The sequence below is a fragment of the Electrona antarctica genome (genome assembly GCF_951216825.1).
Source record: "Electrona antarctica genome assembly, chromosome: 9".
Classification (NCBI taxonomy): Eukaryota; Metazoa; Chordata; class Actinopteri; order Myctophiformes; family Myctophidae; genus Electrona; species Electrona antarctica.
The window spans coordinates 42,469,676-42,488,859 of NC_136790.1; the positions used below are offsets into that span (position 1 = coordinate 42,469,676).

General features: G+C 45.6%; 1 protein-coding gene across 4 annotated transcripts in view; it reads left to right on the forward strand.

Moving 5' to 3' along the window:
* Positions 1 to 19,184, forward strand: part of atp2b2 (ATPase plasma membrane Ca2+ transporting 2) — a 334,512-nt gene that overhangs the window by 295,798 nt on the left and 19,530 nt on the right. For all 4 annotated transcript variants that reach the window (XM_079510385.1, XM_079510382.1, XM_079510384.1 and 1 more), the window contains 6 exons: positions 155 to 389; positions 9,477 to 9,656; positions 11,569 to 11,656; positions 12,368 to 12,474; positions 15,578 to 15,769; positions 18,497 to 18,710. In XM_079510385.1, the coding sequence (XP_079366511.1) occupies positions 155 to 389; positions 9,477 to 9,656; positions 11,569 to 11,656; positions 12,368 to 12,474; positions 15,578 to 15,769; positions 18,497 to 18,710 (1,016 nt within the window). The remainder of the gene's footprint in view (positions 1 to 154; positions 390 to 9,476; positions 9,657 to 11,568; positions 11,657 to 12,367; positions 12,475 to 15,577; positions 15,770 to 18,496; positions 18,711 to 19,184) is intronic.

The window sequence follows — 19,184 nt, forward strand, 5'->3', positions numbered from 1 at the left end:
CACATTACAGGACACAAATCACAGAAGCAGACAGGAACAAGAACAATAGAACATATCCTCTTGGTTTACCGATTTTGGTTTAAAAGCAGAACAGACTGGTGTACAAAAGAGTTCTTTAGCCTGTTTTTCTTATGTGCCATGTGGCCTCCCCCAGGTGCAACCGCATCCTGAACGAGTCGGGCGAGCCGCGCCTGTTCCGCCCGCGGGACAAGGACGACATGGTGAAGAAGGTGATCGAGCCCATGGCGTGCGACGGCCTGCGGACCATCTGCGTGGCGTACCGCGACTTCGTCGGCAACCCCGAGCCCAACTGGGAAGACGAGAACAACATCCTCAGTGACCTGGTGGCCATCTGCGTCGTCGGGATAGAGGACCCTGTCAGGCCAGAGGTGGGTGGGGGTGTGTGTGTGTGTGTGTGTGCACGTGCGTGCGTGCGTGCGTGTGTGTGCGTGCGGCCGTGCGTGCGTGTGTGTGTTTAACACTAGGGTTTAATCCCGGAATTCCGGGCCTCCCGGCTACAGGGCACGCAATTTCCCGGCCGGGAAATTACTTTGGGACCCGTCGTCCCGGAGGTTGTTGTTTTTTCTTGTTAGAAATTACACTAAAGGAGTTTGCACACAGTGTGCGTTCTTTCCCCTGATCTATGAGTGGTCAAATGTCCAATCTGAACCCTCCCATCATTTTCAAAGATGTTTGATGATATTTATATGGAATTATGGATCACATTCGAGGGCTGCAACGGGAACGGGAGCCAGCGGGACCCAACGTAAATGTTGGCAGCACGGGCGGTATTTAAATACCTGCGGGCGGGCACAGGCGGTCAAGATAAAATCAGCGGGACCCCGCGATCCTCCCGCAATTAACCAGATACAGAGCTTATATACACTTTAGCAAAATATGAATGTCTGAGGAGAACGTATAATTTCCTGTCTGCGCTGGACAAGCACCGTGGAGTCACTCTCCAGAACAGACATTTTCAGGCACGCTCCCAAAGCTGCTGCACCTGTTAATCATTAGTAGCCTAATCAGTCACTCCGTGAGAAGTGTGTTTTACCGACGGAGCGAGGAGTGTCCTTTCCCCGTGATGGACATTGTCGCTTCTAAACCCCTTTTTGCTTTTGCCTGCATCTCTCTCTCTCTCCCCCCCCCCCCCCCCCCCCCAATATAATCAGTGTGTTGTGCACTGGCCGTGCTGGCTATTTTAACACCCAATCGGACTTTTTATAAAGTACAAGGCGAGATGATCATATTCTCAACATTCTCTGCAGCGGAGAAGGGTGAAAGACCATAGCTAATCTATGTGAAAGACGTGAGGTCGTTTATTTTCGTTCAAATAAAACGTTTTAAACAAAAATATATCACCATTATATTGAACATATGAAGTATCTATACATATAAATGCATTTTGGTGGGCACTTTTTTCCTTTTCTTTTCTTTCTGACGGGAATTCCCGCGGGAGCCCGATATTATCACACACACACACACACACAAACACACACACACAGACACACACACACACACACACACACACACACACACACACACACACACACACACACACACACACACACACACACACACACAGTAGAAAACTTAAAAAAGAAATAAAACGGAATCAATTTACGAGCTGCGTTCGCGTCCGTGCGTCTTGTCTTGTATACAGATTTATTTGATTGTATACTATAGTCGATCTCTATAATACTGCTTCTGTTGTGCTATCATGGCATGCACGCCATGTCAAAATGACGCGATTGGAGTCCCAGTGAAAGTCATTGCAGATAACCGTTCCAAATGACAGCAGAATAGATTACGAATACGGCGGTTGTAAAACGGCCTCGTGTAGTGTTTCATCAGGATGGTATGGAGCAACTTTGACGATGGAGAGGGTCACGTACTGTATTCCCACACTCCCCCCAGAGGGCCACATATTACTTGTAGTAACGTCTGGATGGCACTTACACCTGCCTTCTAATGAGAGAGCAAAATCTCTCTTGGAAGAGCCACCCATCGACTAATCTAATAGCATATATACGGCAACCTTCCCCGTGTTTCTTCACTAGTCCGATCCAGAAGAACACAGTTTGCCGGCCACTGCTACAGAGCTGAACATGAGGTTATATCTTCCCTGCCTCAAAGTCCTGCCTCAAAGCAGACCAGAGGTAGAAAACTGTCGTTCCCTGATGTCATCGCTAGGGACACATGCATCAGTAAGCAGGAACTGGGGATGGCAATGAAGGACCGGAAAGTCTGGCGTGGCATTGTGAAATTCATGATCTTGACCGCGGTCGAAAAAAAAGACAATAACATTTGAATACTAGTCATTAAGCTATAGGCTACTATAAGTTAGACTGAAGTAATTAAAGTGGGTCATGTTTGCATGTTTGGAATTGTAACAGCTGAAATCAATAATATATCAATGTTCTGATATTAACCTGCTGGGCCACATTAAAGGAGCATTCAGTGATTTGGGTGATTTGGAAAAAAACCCGGTCCACCCGGTAACAAGATGTGCACATGCACACGCTCTACAGTGGGGGAAGTACAACAGACCAACAGCACGTGCACCAATGCCCGCCCCACTCGATCATGATTGGAGGAAGGCCCCTCTCATCCTGATTGGATGAAGGCTTTGCCACCCAAAGCCCAAACCGAAACTAGGGTTTTTTGACCCCAGGGGCTCACTGGGGACAGGGAGGTACTCCTTATATGTTCATCACACTTTATAGTAGGGAGGATTATCCAAAAAATAAGAAAAAATAAGTGATATTTGAATTAAGTGAAATCACTGAATATACCTTTAATGTTTGTCCCTTACTAACATTTTAGTCTAGTTTGTATTTGTTGACGAAATTGTCAGTATATTTAGTCTTAGTTTTAGTCATCATAGTTAGTTAGTTTCCATTTAGTTTTCGTCAGTGAAAAAAGGTAGTCGACGAACATTTTTCGTCTTAGTTTTAGTCGACGAAATCAACACTGATGTGTAGCAGAGTGGCTCAGAGCCTCTGCCCGATGGCCTCAAAAGTCTAATATCTCCCCCAGTCTGTAGGGATATCACCCTTTGGTCTAGTGGTTAAGATGTTGGACTTTCACACGGGAGACCCGAGCTCGAATACCGGGCCATTACACATGCACACACACGGGCCGTTACACACACACACATTTCCAGCCTCTTCAAATTCATATACTGTAGACTATAGTAAAAAAATAACGAATGAGCTAATTTGGAGAAAACAAGATACCGGTAGATGATTTTCCTTACAAGTTTCACCGTTTCAAGATAGATTTCCAACGCGGACCCAGAGAGCAGGCAGAACAGAGGTGTATGCGTGCGTACAGTCACATATAGACCTCACGCTCGGCACAAACAGAAAGCTTTTTATAGTCTTCCACTGTCCCCTTGATGTCTCTCCAAACCCCTCTCATTCTGCCTTTCCCTCTTTATTCATTCTCTCCATATCCATCTCTCTCTCTCTCTCTCTCTCTCTCTCTCTCTCTCTCTCTCTCTCTCTCTTTCTCTCTCTCTCTCTCTCTCTCTCTCTCTCTCTCTCTCTCTCTCTCTTCTTCAGTGTTGCTCTCTCCGTATTTCTCTCAAACACTCTGCGGACCGTTATGCAAGCATCTGCACAGAGCTAGATAAGAAGTAAAACTGAGAGAAAACGGGGATACAAAGCACTCCACCGCTCTTTGAACGCACGCACGCACGCACGCACGCACGCACGCACGCACACACGCACGCACGCACACACACACACAAAACCCTTTGTAAACAAGCTAGTAAACAAACTACTGTAAAAAATAATTCCCCACTGTACTGCTGTGTTGTTTGAGGTTGCCATATATTTGAGCAAGCTTCTGTTACTGTAACCTCTAAAAAGTTAATATATCATACGTATATGTCATACTCATATAGTCATAGTGCATCTGTTTTCTACTCAGAAAACGGATCTTGCATGAAATAAAAAAACTCTTAAAAACTCATAACACGGTGTAACATATTCAGTAGTTTTCGGGCTAACACCAAACTACCATACAAAAGAGATACGCTGTCTTTACAAAAGAATAGAGAAAGGAGGTTAGGTTGATTCCCCCTCCACTGCAGAAGTCACTTGATATATTGTAATTTTCAATACGGGCCACGGCCAGCCTCCCGGGACCTCGCGAAAAAACACCCTCCGATCCCGCACCAATGTGCGCACCTGATCTGGCGCACAGACTTGCGCAAAATACCCACATTTAATACATTTACCCCAAAACACACACCTAGCCTCCCCATAGCCCCCGCACTGCTGTTGTGAAGGACACAGCTTAATGTAGGGGGCACCGATTGCTGTGCAACATCCTCCTCATGTTCTCAACCCCCAATTCGGCTACACCACACCTACACAATTCTCCACACGCAACACAGAACCCTTATTGGCTAGCCCGCTCACATGCCGATCCCCACGCAGCAAAACACAGCTGTGATTGGCCAGCCAGCCACACGCACGCACGCACGCACGCACGCACGCGCGCACGCACGCACGCACGCACACACACACACACACACACACACACACACACACACACCAGTTGCGCAGTGCACAGTGTACACCATGGGAAAAATCGGCTTTTCACCCCCTGCCACTGTGCCCACAAACGCATGTCCAAGAGGAAAACAATCTAAACATGATATACTAACGTCAGCATCGGGCAGATTAACACACACGTTATCAGTTGAGTTTTCTTAATGAAGTGTTTCTGAATTGTAACGGTGTGTTTATGTCAGTCAGCGATGCGATCCGTTGTTATTCAGCCACCACCGCACCAAACGCACGGACTGGAGAGAGGTGAAGTGGTTCTCTCCCTTCGGCTCGTAGCCCTCATTGTAACTACAAATATTGTTCTCGAAGAAACAATGTGGGGTCACTGCAATCCAAAAGATGCTCCATTCTCAACATATTTTGGTTTCCAAAAACAGTAATTTATTGTAAGTAAACAAAAACAGTAAAAAGCTGTTAATGTGTGCTTATTTTAATTTAATTTAATTTGCTTTGATGTGAAAATAGTTATCAGATATCTGATATCTTCAGAAGAAGACATTGCACATTGCAAGAGACATTTGGACTAATGATTTGTAAGACCTGTTTGTATTGTAGGTACGTACTGTGCCAAAATGCAGTTTTCTATGCATTTAAGGGGTATTGAGGGGTTTGACCCATAAAACAACAAATAATAATAATACCCATCCGTTACTACATGTGACGGGCACAATACTGGGTTTAAAAACACAGCTGAAACATGAAGTGGAGTCTGTCAAATCCCGCAATTTCCTTCTTCCCATTGCGCTGCAACGTAACAAGGATGAGCCGCCCGAGCTAATATCAGCAAAATAATATTTGGAATGAGATTAACCCATTTTGGGTGGGAACCCCTTTTGGTGTTTTAAGCGTTACGTTATACTTTAACTATTGAAAACTAGCAGATCTACAAGCTTGCTATTTTTGAAAAGTCGTGAAAATGTGGTGCAAAACGTTTTTAACTCATTTTTTTGCTTCTGGGGGCGTCACTGGAACAACATATTTTCAGATGGGGGTCGGCGGCCAAATACACATATTTTTTGGGGTCCTAGACATGAAATATTGAGCACCACTGATACAGAAACTGAAACTGTCAGGATTTAGAATGGTTTTTTTAAACATCAAATGGGTTAAATGAGAATGACTCACTAGTAATGAGAATGACTTTTAGATGTCTCATTCCATCTAAAAGGTCATACCAGATACCACACTGACCGATAAACATGTTTTGAGTTGATTTGTCATCTAACTCCATCCCCTGGAATGAGATGTTCTTTGAGCAAACCCACAGCTCTGTTGGCTTGACTTTTAGAGCAGTGTTTCCCCAAACATATTATGGTCGTTACCATGGCTTAGTTACTTTCCACCACTGTGGGAAAGGGAAGACAGAGCGCTGGCAAAACGATCTCCGGATAAAACCGTGTGCACTGGGGCAGGTATAACGGTTACAGGTGATAGGATATGCATGGAACTCCTTCCGAATCCTCTGAATCCTATAGCTGGGCTTCAGCTGCCTCCTCAATATATAGCTCGATCTGTTGTTGTGTTGTGCAATGCATGGCTCAGTTACCATATGGAGGTCTCATTGCAAGATGGAGACATGGAGATGTCTTGTGACACAATTCAGGCTCTTTTCAACATGCATTCCCAGAAGTAGACATGTTGTTGTTGTTGTTGTTGTAAGGCAAAGTCTTAGCAGTTCATCTTGGGTAAGGTCATTGAGTGTACGTAGCATGCATTTGCTCGTGGCTTTCGATTTCACATAACACACAATCTGCAATAATTACATTTATTGTACTGTGAATGTCGTATTTCCAGTCATTGATCAAGGAATGGTGGTGGAATGATTTCATGAATGAGTGGAACATTCAAACATTATGACATAGTGAATAGTTATCCAAAGTCAGAGTCAGTTTATTTCCTTCAGGACTGTGAGTCTCTCCTTGTACGTCTCTGTAGGGAAACAAGTCAATAGAATGGGTATTCCTTATCTGATGAAGGCCAGTCCTAGTAAATGTTTACATGTTAATTCTGCCTTGGCAGAATATGTGACCAGATTTGACTGAGAGCCTTCCTTTTTCTTTGTTTTCCTTTTCCAAAATGAGTTATAGCACAGGCAGACTCTTCACATACGTACTAGAGCATGTCTGAAATAAGTGTTAGAGCTTAAATCGACATGTAAATATGAAATAAATGCTTAAACATGTAAGCATGCTGCCAGAGTCAGCAGCAGAGAGTACACATGGTTCCCCCCGGGAATCCTGTGTACTCTCTGCTGCCCCATCTGGCGGAGTCAGGTTACGTGACGATAGCACCAACAGGAATTTAACTTCGCATCCAGCTCTCACTAATGGAAGAAAGAAAAGGAAGGGAAAAAAGGAACACATTTTGTAAACTATTAGATTGTTATTTTGAAGAAACAGCATAAAGTGCAAAAAATAAAAATAAATTCTTGAACTTAAAATCAGTATATTTAATTGTACGTCAAATAGTGAACACAGCCAATCTACGGTACAAGCTCACAACACATTTGTTTGCGACACATTGCGAGCTTGTAGAGCTGCTGTTTTTCCGCAGAATTTTCTCCAGTGATTTTAGTAGATATACACGGAAAGAAATGTTTAGGAGACATTCCGCTGAGCTGGGTCGAAGCAGCCACGGATACAATGTTGTACAATTTTACTCTAATTATGTAGAATGTGTTTTCTGTTCATACTGTATATCTCTGTCTGTTGTTTGTTTACTTTCTCAGCTCATTAAGGGTCTGGTTGTCTCGATCTGCCCCCTCTCTAGCAGTATAGAGTTTGACTATGTAACCCCCCCCCCCCCCCCCCCCCCTCTCTCTCTCTCTCTCTCTCTCTTTACTCTTGCTTGTGAAGTCTCATGCAGCAGCAGTGCCCGTCCATGTGTTTGTGTGCAAATTTAGGCAATTATCTAAATTGAATATTTGTGCAGATCTGTGTATGTGTGGGAGCTTGGCTCGGCTATACCGACCTTGGCGACGCACGGAGCCAATTCAAAGGCAGGAGCGCGCCTTTGAATTAATAGTGCAAGCAAGCGCTGTTGCTGGCTGAGCTACTGTACCCATCACCCACCACCTACCACCCATCACTCTGCCACCTAATCCAGGGGTTCTCAACGTTTTTGGCCGGGGACCCCCGGAAATGCTTTGGCAATGTCTCGGGACCCCCGCCCCGCCCCCTCCCGACCCCCAATATAAATTGACTGCTACAATAACCTTAAACCATTTTGGGCGGGAACCCCTTTTGGTGTTTTAAGCATTGTTATAATTTAGCTATTGAAAAATAGCAGATCTACAAGCTCATAGCGCGCCACCGAGTGGCGCGCTATGAACTTGTAGGTCTGCTATTTTTGAAAAATCGTGAAATTAAAATTAAATTTTTCTTATTTTTTTATTTTTATTTTTTGAAAATATTTTGGGGACCCCCCAAAATAATTTGGCGACCCCCCGAGGGGTCGCGACCCACGGGTTGAGAACCCCTGACCTAATCCAATATAGCACCGTCTGGGAGGCATGCAGGCTCTTCTGTTAATGCAAAAGTTATGCTGGCAGCAATAGCAACTTTGAAGTGTGACTTGGGTGAATGGAAGGAAATTTCAGCTGTGTGTGTGTGTGTGTGTGTGTGTGTGTGTGTGTGTGTGTGTGTGTGTGTGTGTGTGTGTGTGTGTGTGTGTGTGTGTGTGTGTGTGTGTGTGTGTGTGTGTGTGTGTGTGTGTGTGTGTGTGTGTGTGTGTGTGTGTGTGTGTGTGTGTGTAAATATCTGCTGTCGGTTCATTTGAGAATGAAAAATATATCCAGCTCAAGTGGAGTTAGGAGATTTTTTCCATCATTGATAAGAAGAGCTGGCTCTATACACACACACACGCCATTTTGGAAAAAAACACTTGGGAGCCTTTCCTACTTCCTTCACAGGTGTTACCTGGCGATGATACTAATGAAGGCTCTGTTCCATTCTGGTCAAACAGTCAGTACTCTGAGTATACTGCTGCTATTGTGAGTGTTGGCACTCTGCTACACGAGTGGTTCTCAAAGGCCCCCTTTCCACCGGTTGGTTCCCAATGGGAACCGATTCAGTTCTTTTTGGTTCTTTGTCCAAGAGCCAGAGCTCCAAAATTGGAACGTTAATTATGAATTGAGTGGGCAAAACCATACCTATATTAGATTGTTATCACCATGAAACTTCCCCAATTGAATTGGGGAAGTTTAACAAATGTTACATTTTTAAATATGCAAATGACACATTATGTAGGGAAATATGCAAAATAATAGAAAATATGAAAAAACCTACTACTGTGGAAGGGTTATCATTCATTAATTTACTTGTATTGATCCTATAAACAATTTAATATAGGTATAGTTTTTCCCACCAATTTTGGAGCTCTGGCTCATGGACTAAGAACCACAAAGAACTGAACCGGTTCCCATTGGGAACCAACCGGTGGAAAGGGGGTCAAAGTGTCCTTGAGTGGCAGTGGCACCGTACAGGACTGTAACTCTGCGAGTGTACAAATGGAACCATAACTTTTGACGTCAGTTCCATAAACTGTAGTTGCCAGATTCACTCAATCTAATCTGCACTTTTTTGCCATGTCTGCTTATTATAAGCAACCTTTGACTTGCTAGTTGATGTTTTTGGGGCTTGATTCTAAAGTGTATAGTAGTTGCTTATTTGTGCTTGCTTTCACATTTCTTCACATCAAGGAACCCCAGATTAATTGTCCACAGACATCCATCTGAACATATTTTGTGCTTTTTTAAATTAAAATGTTTTCAAAATATTCAAAATATTTCGATTTATTCTGAATGTTTATAGAGTGTGTGTGTGTGTGTGTGTGTGTGTGTGTGTGTGTGTGTGTGTGTGTGTGTGTGTGTGTGTGTGTGTGTGACTCCCGTGCCAGGTGCCCAACGCCATCATTCAGTGCCAGCGTGCGGGCATCACGGTGCGCATGGTGACGGGGGACAACATCAACACGGCCCGGGCCATCGCCATCAAGTGTGGCATCATCCACCCCGGAGAGGACTTCATCTGCATCGACGGGAAGGAGTTCAACAGGAGGATACGCAACGAGAAGGGAGAGGTATGGCAGACAGACAGACAGACAGACAGACAGACAGACAGACAACGCGAGATGCCACGGGAGTTAACGCGCCGAACGTTGTGAAGTTCCCGCGAGCCGACTCAGCGCCGTCCGAGTTGCAACACGATAGGCACAGAATTGTTGTGTGTACAAATTAACACAGCGAGCGCTCCCTAACCTGCTGATATCACTCACTGGCGAAAGTATTGGGAGTTAAAGGCAGGTGGCTAGAGAGACAGACAGAGAAGGTTTAGATGGATAATTGGGGGGGGGGGGGGGGGGGGGTGTTATCTATACACTGTTATCTATCAGTGTAATGTGTTTCTCGTTAGGCAGATAGATACCTGTCTATAACAGGAAACGTATAGACTCTTTAGGGTAAGTGTTTCCTGTTAGCGAGATGTACGTTTCCTGTCTGTAGGGTATAATAGGCATAATAAAGGTAGACGCCTCTTTCTGGCTCTGGGGGCGTCTCTATCTCAACGGAAGGCCACATGGAGACAGTGTTGATTTTGTTGACTAAAACTAAGCTTTTTTTCACTGACAAACGAAATGGAAACTAAATGAAAACTTAGCTATGATGACTAAAACTAAGTCAACAGATTTCGTCAACAGATAAAAACTAGACTAAAATGTTAGGAAGGGACTAGTGGACAAGAGATCCAGTATATAAATAATTTTACATTTGGTTGCATGCTGAAAATAGCAGATCTACAAGCTCACAACTGAGCTTGAACTGAGTTGTGAGCTTGTAGATCGGCTATTTCAGCAAGTGTAAAATCAGCCATTATGACAGCCCGCCAAAATAAATTTTAGTTGACTAAATCAACTGTAGATTTAGTCGACTAAAATCTTATGATGGGGACGTTCGGTATAGGCCAATCAGAGAACGGAAGGGGACGTTCGGTATAGGCCAATCAGAGAACGGAAGGGGACGTTTGGTATAGGCCAATCAGAGGCGCGTTCCTTCAAGATTCCGCTTGACCTCCTCCTCCCATTGCAGACGGTTGGTCGCTCCAACGAACTGCAGCGGCCAATGAGGCATCTATATATTTCTTAACACTTTCAGGGCTTTAAATTAATATATCCAATATACCGAGGCTGCCGGGATTGGTTAATTACCTTTGGAGCATAACGCCGAAGTATCTGCGCCTTTGATCCATGAAAATCCCCTTGAAAATAGTTCCATGGCTTGTTGTCGAACCGAAATATATGCCACCGTCGCAATCCGAAACAGGCAGTGAGAGCTGCTGGAGTGCAGTTGAAACTACCGTTCACTTGCATTGAACTCATTTTCCCAGAAACCCTTGCAGCCCAGAGCACAGGTTGATTTCCGGGTTTCGTCATCATAACGCGACGGCCTCGTCACCAGGTCCGCAACAGATCCGCTATTTCTTTTTAATTATTAAAAAACGGTGAATTAAACACATAAAACAAATAGCGGGTGTAGCGTATTACGCAGGGCAGAAACATGGATTAAATAGTGTGTAAAACGGGTTATGCAGTAGAACTGTTTAATATCTATGGTGTAATATAGGTTGCCTATTAGGGAGAAGATAGCATGTCCTGTCTATAAGCAGTCGTGGGAAAAGTACTCACATGTATTACTTAAGTAAAAGTATCAAATACTGCAGGAATATGTAGAAATATTCCATTGCAAGTATAAAAGTCAGGAATAAAAAATTTACTTGAGTAAAAGTACAAAAGTATTGAGTATTGTATCGAGATGTACTTAAACAGTACAAAAAGTAAAAAGTATACTCATTACTTGTCAGGGGTGCATGCATTTTACTGTGGATTTTTAAATATTTCTTCTGCACTGTAATTGTGTTCTCTTAAATCGTGCATGTGCGTGTGTGTGTGTGTGTGTGTGTGTGTGCGTGTGCGTGTGTGCGTGCGCGTGTGCGTGTAGGTGGAGCAGGAGCGCATGGACAAAGTGTGGCCTAAGCTTCGAGTCCTGGCCAGGTCCTCTCCAACTGACAAACACACTCTCGTCAAAGGTATATAGATATTCATGCTCTGCTGATGCTTATCCCATTTAAACCTGAGGAAGATTCTAAAAATGTCTTCTAAAGTTTTCTGAAAAACCTATGTTTCTATGTCAGTCGTTCTCAAACATTTTATGTCAAGGACCCCCAAAAATGTTATGTATTTGGCCACCGACCCCCATCTGAAAATATGTTGTTCCATGGACCCCTCCCAGAAGCAAAGATTTGAGTTAAAAACATTCGCTCTGAAAGAATACATATTCAAAGATTTGCGCCACATTTTCACGATTTTTAAAAAATAGCAGATGTCTGAAACCAAGCTCCATTTGTTTGGAACGCATATTATTTCTCCCTCACATGCACACCTGTGTACTCTGTCACGGGCATTAAATGGATGTCCCACTGATTTTGACAGAGTTTCTCTAAAATATCAAAACTCGAAGCTAAATTTAAAAAATCAATGCTTTAAGCCGGCATTAGCGTACATACAAAACTAAACAAATAGGGGATTTTGCTAAATTAATTTAATTTGATGACTCATTTTGCTGTTCTGCTCATTATCTCTGTGTGTGTGTGTGTGTGTGTGTGTGTGTGTGTGTGTGTGTGTGTGTGTGTGTGTGTGTGTGTGTGTGTGTGTGTGTGTGTGTGTGTGTGTGTGTGTGTGTGTGTGTGTGTGTGTGTGTGCGCGCGTGTGTGTGCGCGTGCGTCACGTGTCTTCCTCAGGAATCATCGACAGTTGTGCACTGGAGACGAGGCAGGTGGTCGCCGTGACCGGAGACGGAACCAACGACGGGCCGGCCCTGAAGAAGGCCGACGTGGGCTTCGCCATGGTAATATAAAGCACTTCCTCCATCCAGGGACGTGAACACATAGACGTCAAAGGGGGCTTCAGCCCCCTGCCCTTTTACCCCCATCTGTAAAACAACTGCCCTTTCCATGATGAAAGAAATGCCCTACTCTCCTTTCCTTTCCATGCCATGCCGGAAGGCAGCATTCAGGAGAATTCCTTTTTTTCCCCGAAGTCTCCTGAACTTGAACGCAGCATTTTGCGTCGTATACACCGCATCTCCACTAGCTAATGAGTGCAGGGTTCGCCCCGAGAATAGCAGATCTACAAGCTCACAACGTGTCGCAGCGCGACGCGTTGTGAGCTTGTAGATCTGCTATTTTCGCTATTTCTGTCTAAAAATGCCCTCTTACGTCAGCCCTGTCTGTCCGTCTGTCTGTCTGTCTGTCTGTCTGTCTGTCTGTCTGTCTGTCTGTCTGTCTGTCTGTCTGTCTGTCTGTCTCGTTGAGTCATTAATTAACCAATTAGACCTGAGACCAGATGTATCAAAATGTCTTCTAAAATCACGACAGTTTTCTGGAAAAACCTCATATATATCAGTGATTGTCAAATAATTTCATGTCAAGGACCCCCAAAAAAGTATATGTAATTGGCCGCCGACCCCCATCTGAAAATATGTTGTTCCAGGGACCACCACCCAGAAGCAAAGATTTGAGTTAAAAACAAACGTTTGCTCTGGAAGAATATAATATTCAAAGATTTGCGGCAATATTATGAGAAATTGCTGATCTACAAGCTCGTAGCGAGCTTGTAGATCTGCTTTTTTTGCAACAGCGAAAGTGTAACATAAAGCTTATAAAACACCAAAAGGGGTTCATCCGTCCTGAATGGGTTTTAATTAATGACTCTAATGACCTTATATCTAACAGCTGGTTGAAGCACTGGAACGGGAGCAAAGCCAGCCAGCCAGCAGCCGTACAGTATTCTGATGTAGACGTGTTCACTCCTCCGTCACATCATTCATCATCACGCTCTCTTTCCTTGTCACTCAAGTCTTCCAGCCGTGTAGAGCTGGAGCTCCCCCTAGTGGCCCCATGTGGACATGCATCCCTAAGTCATAGGATTTCAACCCTTTTCACGTCAAGACCCATTATTTATTCTGTGTTTGAGCCCATGCATGCATGGACCACCGTTGGATAAGATTTTGTCCACAAATTCCATGCTGTATTGATGTTGGTATGCCATTAGTATTATGCTGCTGATCACTGATCAGGCAAGCGGTAGACGGCAAACCGGAGTAATTTTAGTGAACGGGAGCAGGACGGTATAAACGGAAACGGGACGGCACGGCAGCCCGGCAGCCAGAACCGGCGACGGTAACGGCAGACGTCATCAATTTAGTCTTTTTACCGTTCCGTAGGCCTACCGCTTGTAGATCGGCTATTTTCAAATGGCCGAAATGTATAGGGTTGAAGTGGTTAATGTATGTTTAATAATCAAAATTAAAATTTCCAAAGTAACTAGTAACTAAAGTTTTCAAATTATTGTAGTGGAGTAAAAGTAAAAATGTTCTTTGTACACTGTGTGTAGCTTAGAGAGATTGTTCCTATACGTCCACAGAATGCTGTGGTCCATACTGTTACTGTACAAGTACATGTAGCGCCCAAACGTGGCTTCGCCCGTACATCTGCATGAAGCAACAGAGCAAATTGTGTTATTTTTGTGTGCGGAAAAAATACTATCTATCTTCAAGCGAAGACACAGCAGGATGTCCGTAAAAGGATCTGAGATACTCTTACTTCAAAAACAACCTCGCAAAATTAATTATCCTCAACCACCCCTCTGTAATTATTTCCTAATTATAAATATATAATATATCCATGTATTTTAGGCTTCTTCTTAATCGCTGGGAGGTCCGACGTTATGGTCAAACTGCTGCCTCAAAAACATCTATTGTCCCTCTTTGATACAAAGTCCCTAGACTTGATCCCATGACCATCTTCAGAGGCCCCGTAAATAATCGTGTAGGAGGGAGGTCGTAAGGGGAGGTTTTAATTGTGAACCCATAGATTCATGTTGTAGAATGTGGCTTCAAAGTGAAGCCAAAGGTGAACATTTGTCTGTGTCTGTTTTCCAGCAGGGTATTGTCATGTGGACTGTCTCTGTGTCTTCTGTCCTAGGATACTGACTGTCTCTGTGTCCTCTGTCCTAGGATATTGACTGTCTTTGTGTCCTCTCTCCTAGGATATTGACTGTCTCTGTGTCCTCCTAGGATATTGACTGCCTTTGTGTCTTCTCTCCTAGGATATTGACTGTCTCTTTGTCCTCTCTCCTAGGGCATTGACTGTCTCTGTGTCCTCCTGTGGCAGGGTATTGACTGTCTCTGTGTCCTCTCTCCTAGGATATTGACTGTCTTTGTGTCCTCTCTCCTATAGGATATTGACTGTCTCTGTGTCCTCTGTGTCAGGGTATTGCCAGTCTCTGTGTCCTCTGTGTCAGGATATTGACTATCTCTGTGTCCTCTGTGTCAGGGTATTGACTGTCTCTGTGTCCTCCAGTGTCAGGATATTGACTGTCTCTGTGTCCTCCTGTGTCAGGGTATTGACTGTCTCTGTGTCCTCCAGTGTCAGGATATTGACTGTCTCTGTGTCCTCTCCTAGGATATTGACTGTCTCTGTGTCCTCTCTCCTAGGATATTGACTGTCTCTGTGTCCTCTCTCCTAGGGCATTGTCTGTCTCTGTGTCCTCCTGTGTCAGGGTATTGACTGTCTCTGTGTCCTCCTGTGTCAGGGTATTGCCTGTCTCTGTGTCCTCCTGTGTCAGGGTGTTGACTGTCTCTGTGTCCTCCTGTGTCAGGGTATTGACTGTCTCTGTGTCCTCCTGTGTCAGGGTATTGCCTGTCTCTGTGTCCTCCTGTGTCAGGGTATTGACTGTCTCTGTGTCCTCCTGTGTCAGGGTATTGACTGTCTCTGTGTTCCCCTGTGTCAGGGTATTGACTGTCTCTGTGTCCTCCTGTGTCAGGGTGTTGACTGTCTCTGTGTCCTCCTGTGTCAGGGTATTGACTGTCTCTGTGTCCTCCTGTGTCAGTGTCTTGACTGTCTCTGTGTCCTCCTGTGTCAGTGTGTTGACTGTCTCTGTGTCCTCAGGGTATTGCGGGGACAGACGTTGCTAAGGAGGCCTCAGACATCATCCTGACCGATGATAACTTTAGCAGCATCGTCAAGGCGGTGATGTGGGGGAGAAACGTCTACGACAGCATCTCCAAGTTCCTGCAGTTCCAGCTCACCGTCAATGTAGTGGCTGTCATAGTGGCTTTCACTGGCGCCTGTATCACACAGGTCAGAAGTGTGTGTGTGTGTGTGTGTGTGTGTGTGTGTGTGTGTGTGTGTGTGTGTGTGTGTGTGTGTGTGTGTGTGTGTGTGTGTGTGTGTGTGTGTGTGTGTGTGTGTGTGTGTGTGTGTGTGTGTGTGTGTGTGTGTGTGTGTGTGTGTGTGCGCGCGCACGCGCAGTCACACACACGCATACATTGTGTGCGTGTGTGTGCCTGCGCATGTGCCCGACTGCCCATGCATGTGTGACATAATAATGCCATGAATGTATGTCAGTGTATTGTTGTACCCCAGTGTTTCCTGCAGACATAAATAAATTATTGAAAGTGTGTGTGTGTGTGTGGTGGGGGGGGGGGGGGGGGGGCGTGTGCGCCTTAATTAAAGGGATAATCCCTTTGCACTGTGAAGTGCATTGTTTTCACATAACCACATCGCTTGGAGTGGATTAACCCGCTTATACACTTTTCCATGGCCACTTTCCAATAATTGGCAAATATAAGTAGTTCACTCATATATATTTGAGGCAATTGGGTCTGAGAATCATGTGTTATATTGTTCAACGATGGAATAACCGCTATCTAAGACTCCAGCAAGTGCAGTAGGAGAAGCCATAGTAGACCTAGATAGTACCAACAGTCCCATGTTTTATCACAGTACAACACATTTTATGTTGCTTCGATCGCTTATCCGGAGTCGGGTTGCGGGGGCAACCGTTCCAGCAGAGAGCTCCAGACTTCCCTCTCCAGAGCAACATTATAGCAACTTCCTCTTGGCGTTCCCAGGCCAGTGTGGAGATATACAGTACTCCGGCTGTCTGGTCCTTGGTTTTTTATTTTTTTATTTAACCTTTATTTAACCAGTAAAAAAACACATTGAGACTGACGTCTCTTTTACAAGTGTGAACTGGCCAAGAGAAGAGGCAAAATAAGTGACACAGCTCTGCCAGTAACAAAAAATACATGACAAGAAACACAGGACAGACATACAATGCTCATAAATACAGTACCCACTACCGACGAAGCTCAAAGGGAGAACAGGAACGAGGGTCCTTGGTCTGCCTCCAGGGTGTCATCCTCCCAGAGGGTCCTTGGTCTGCCCCCAGGGTGTCATCCTCCCAGAGGGTCCTTGGTCTGCCCCAAGGGTGTCATCCTCCCAGAGGGTCCTTGGTCTGCCCCCAGGGTGTCATCCTCCCAGAGGGTCCTTGGTCTGCCCCCAGGGTGTCATCCTCCCAGAGGGTCCTTGGTCTGCCCCAAGGGTGTCATCCTCCCAGAGGGTCCTTGGTCTGCCCCCAGGGTGTCATCCTCCCAGAGGGTCCTTGGTCTGGGCCAGGGTTTCATCCAAGAGGGGGTCCTTGGTCTGCCCCCAGGGTTTCATCCAAGAGGGGGTCCTTGGTCTGCCCCCAGGGTTTCATCCCAGAGGGTCCTTGGTCTGCCCCCAGGGTTTCATCCAAGAGGGGGTCCTTGGTCTGCCCCCAGGGTTTCATCCCAGAGGGGGTCCTTGGTCTGCCCCCAGGGTTTCATCCCAGATGGGGTCCTTGGTCTGCCCCCAGGGTTTCATCCAAGAGGGGGTCCTTGGTCTGCCCCCAGGGTTTCATCCCAGAGGGGGTCCTTGGTCTGCCCCCAGGGTTTCATCCCAGATGGGGTCCTTGGTCTGCCCCCAGGGTTTCATCCCAGAGGGTCCTTGGTCTGCCCCCAGGGTTTCATCCAAGAGGGGGTCCTTGGTCTGCCCCCAGGGTTTCATCCAAGAGGGGGTCCTTGGTCTGCCCCCAGGGTTTCATCCAAGAGGGGGTCCTTGGTCTGCCCCCAGGGTTTCATCCAAGAGGGGGTCCTTGGTCTGCCCCCAGGGTTTCATCCAAGAGGGGGTCCTTGGTCTGCCCCCAGGGTTTCATCCAAGAGGGGGTCCTTGGTCTGCCCCCAGGGTTTCATCCAAGAGGGGGTCCTTGGTCTGCCCCCAGGGTTTCATCCAAGAGGGGGTCCTTGGTCTGCCCCCAGGGTTTCATCCCAGATGGTCCTTGGTCTGCCCCCAGGGTTTCATCCCAGAGGGGGTCCTTGGTCTGCCCCAGGGTTTCATCCAAGAGGGGGTCCTTGGTCTGCCCCCAGGGTTTCATCCAAGAGGGGGTCCTTGGTCTGCCCCCAGGGTTTCATCCCAGAGGGTCCTTGGTCTGCCCCAGGGTTTCATCCCAGAGGGGGTCCTTGGTCTGCCCCCAGGGTTTCATCCCAGAGGGTCCTTGGTCTGCCCCAGGGTTTCATCCCAGAGGGTCCTTGGTCTGCCCCCAGGGTTTCATCCCAGTACTCGGACGAGCAATCATTCTAATAATGTGATATTTTATCTTGTTTCTCACTTAAGTTCCTACTAAGGCTTTAAAGTTAGAGCTGGTAGTTTTGAGACCCCATGTCCTACAGTAGTTCTCTTTAAAGTTAGAGCTGGTAGTTTTGGGACCCCATGTCCTACAGTAGTTCTCTTTAAAGTTAGAGCTGGTAGTTGTGAGACCCCATGTCCTACAGTAGTTCTCTTTAAAGTTAGAGCTGGTAGTTTTGAGACCCCATGTCCTACAGTAGTTCTCTTTAAAGTTAGAGCTGGTAGTTTTGAGACCCCATGTCCTACAGTAGTTCTCTTTAAAGTTAGAGCTGGTAGTTTTGAGACCCCATGTCCTACAGTAGTTCTCTTTAAAGTTAGAGCTGGTAGTTTTGAGACCCCATGTCCTACAGTAGTTCTCTTCATGTTCTTCCCATGCAGGACTCGCCCCTGAAGGCGGTGCAGATGCTGTGGGTTAACCTGATCATGGACACCTTTGCGTCGCTGGCTCTGGCCACAGAACCTCCCACGGAGTCTCTGCTGATGAGGAAACCCTACGGGCGCAACAAGCCACTCATCTCCAGCACCATGACCAAGAACATCTTAGGCCATGGGATCTTTCAGCTAATTATCATCTTCACCCTGCTCTTTGTTGGTACGTATACTGCATGGCGGTCCCTTTTCCTTGTTGGAAGCAGTGGTAGAAAAAAGTACTCAATTGTTTTACTTAAGTAAAAGTACCAATACTGCAATTTAGAACTACTTCGTTACAAGTAAAAGTACAGAATTGAAAACGTACAAAAGTATCGGCATCAAAATGTACTTAAAGTACTAAAAGTAAAAGTACTCATATTGCAGAATGTCCCATTTCACAAGTTCAAACTGTGTACAAAACCTTTTGAAAATAGCCGATCTACAAGCTCACAATGTGTTGCGTTGCGACACATTGTGAGCTTGTAGATGGGCTATTTTAAATTAACATTTACAATATAAATTGGGGTCTCAGAGATAGAAATGCAATTAAATGGGGTCCCTACGTAGACTAATGCATGTCAATGGGGGGTCCTCGAAATTAAACTGGTTGAGAATCACTGCTAGAGCCATACAAAATCTTCTCTTATGGGGGTCC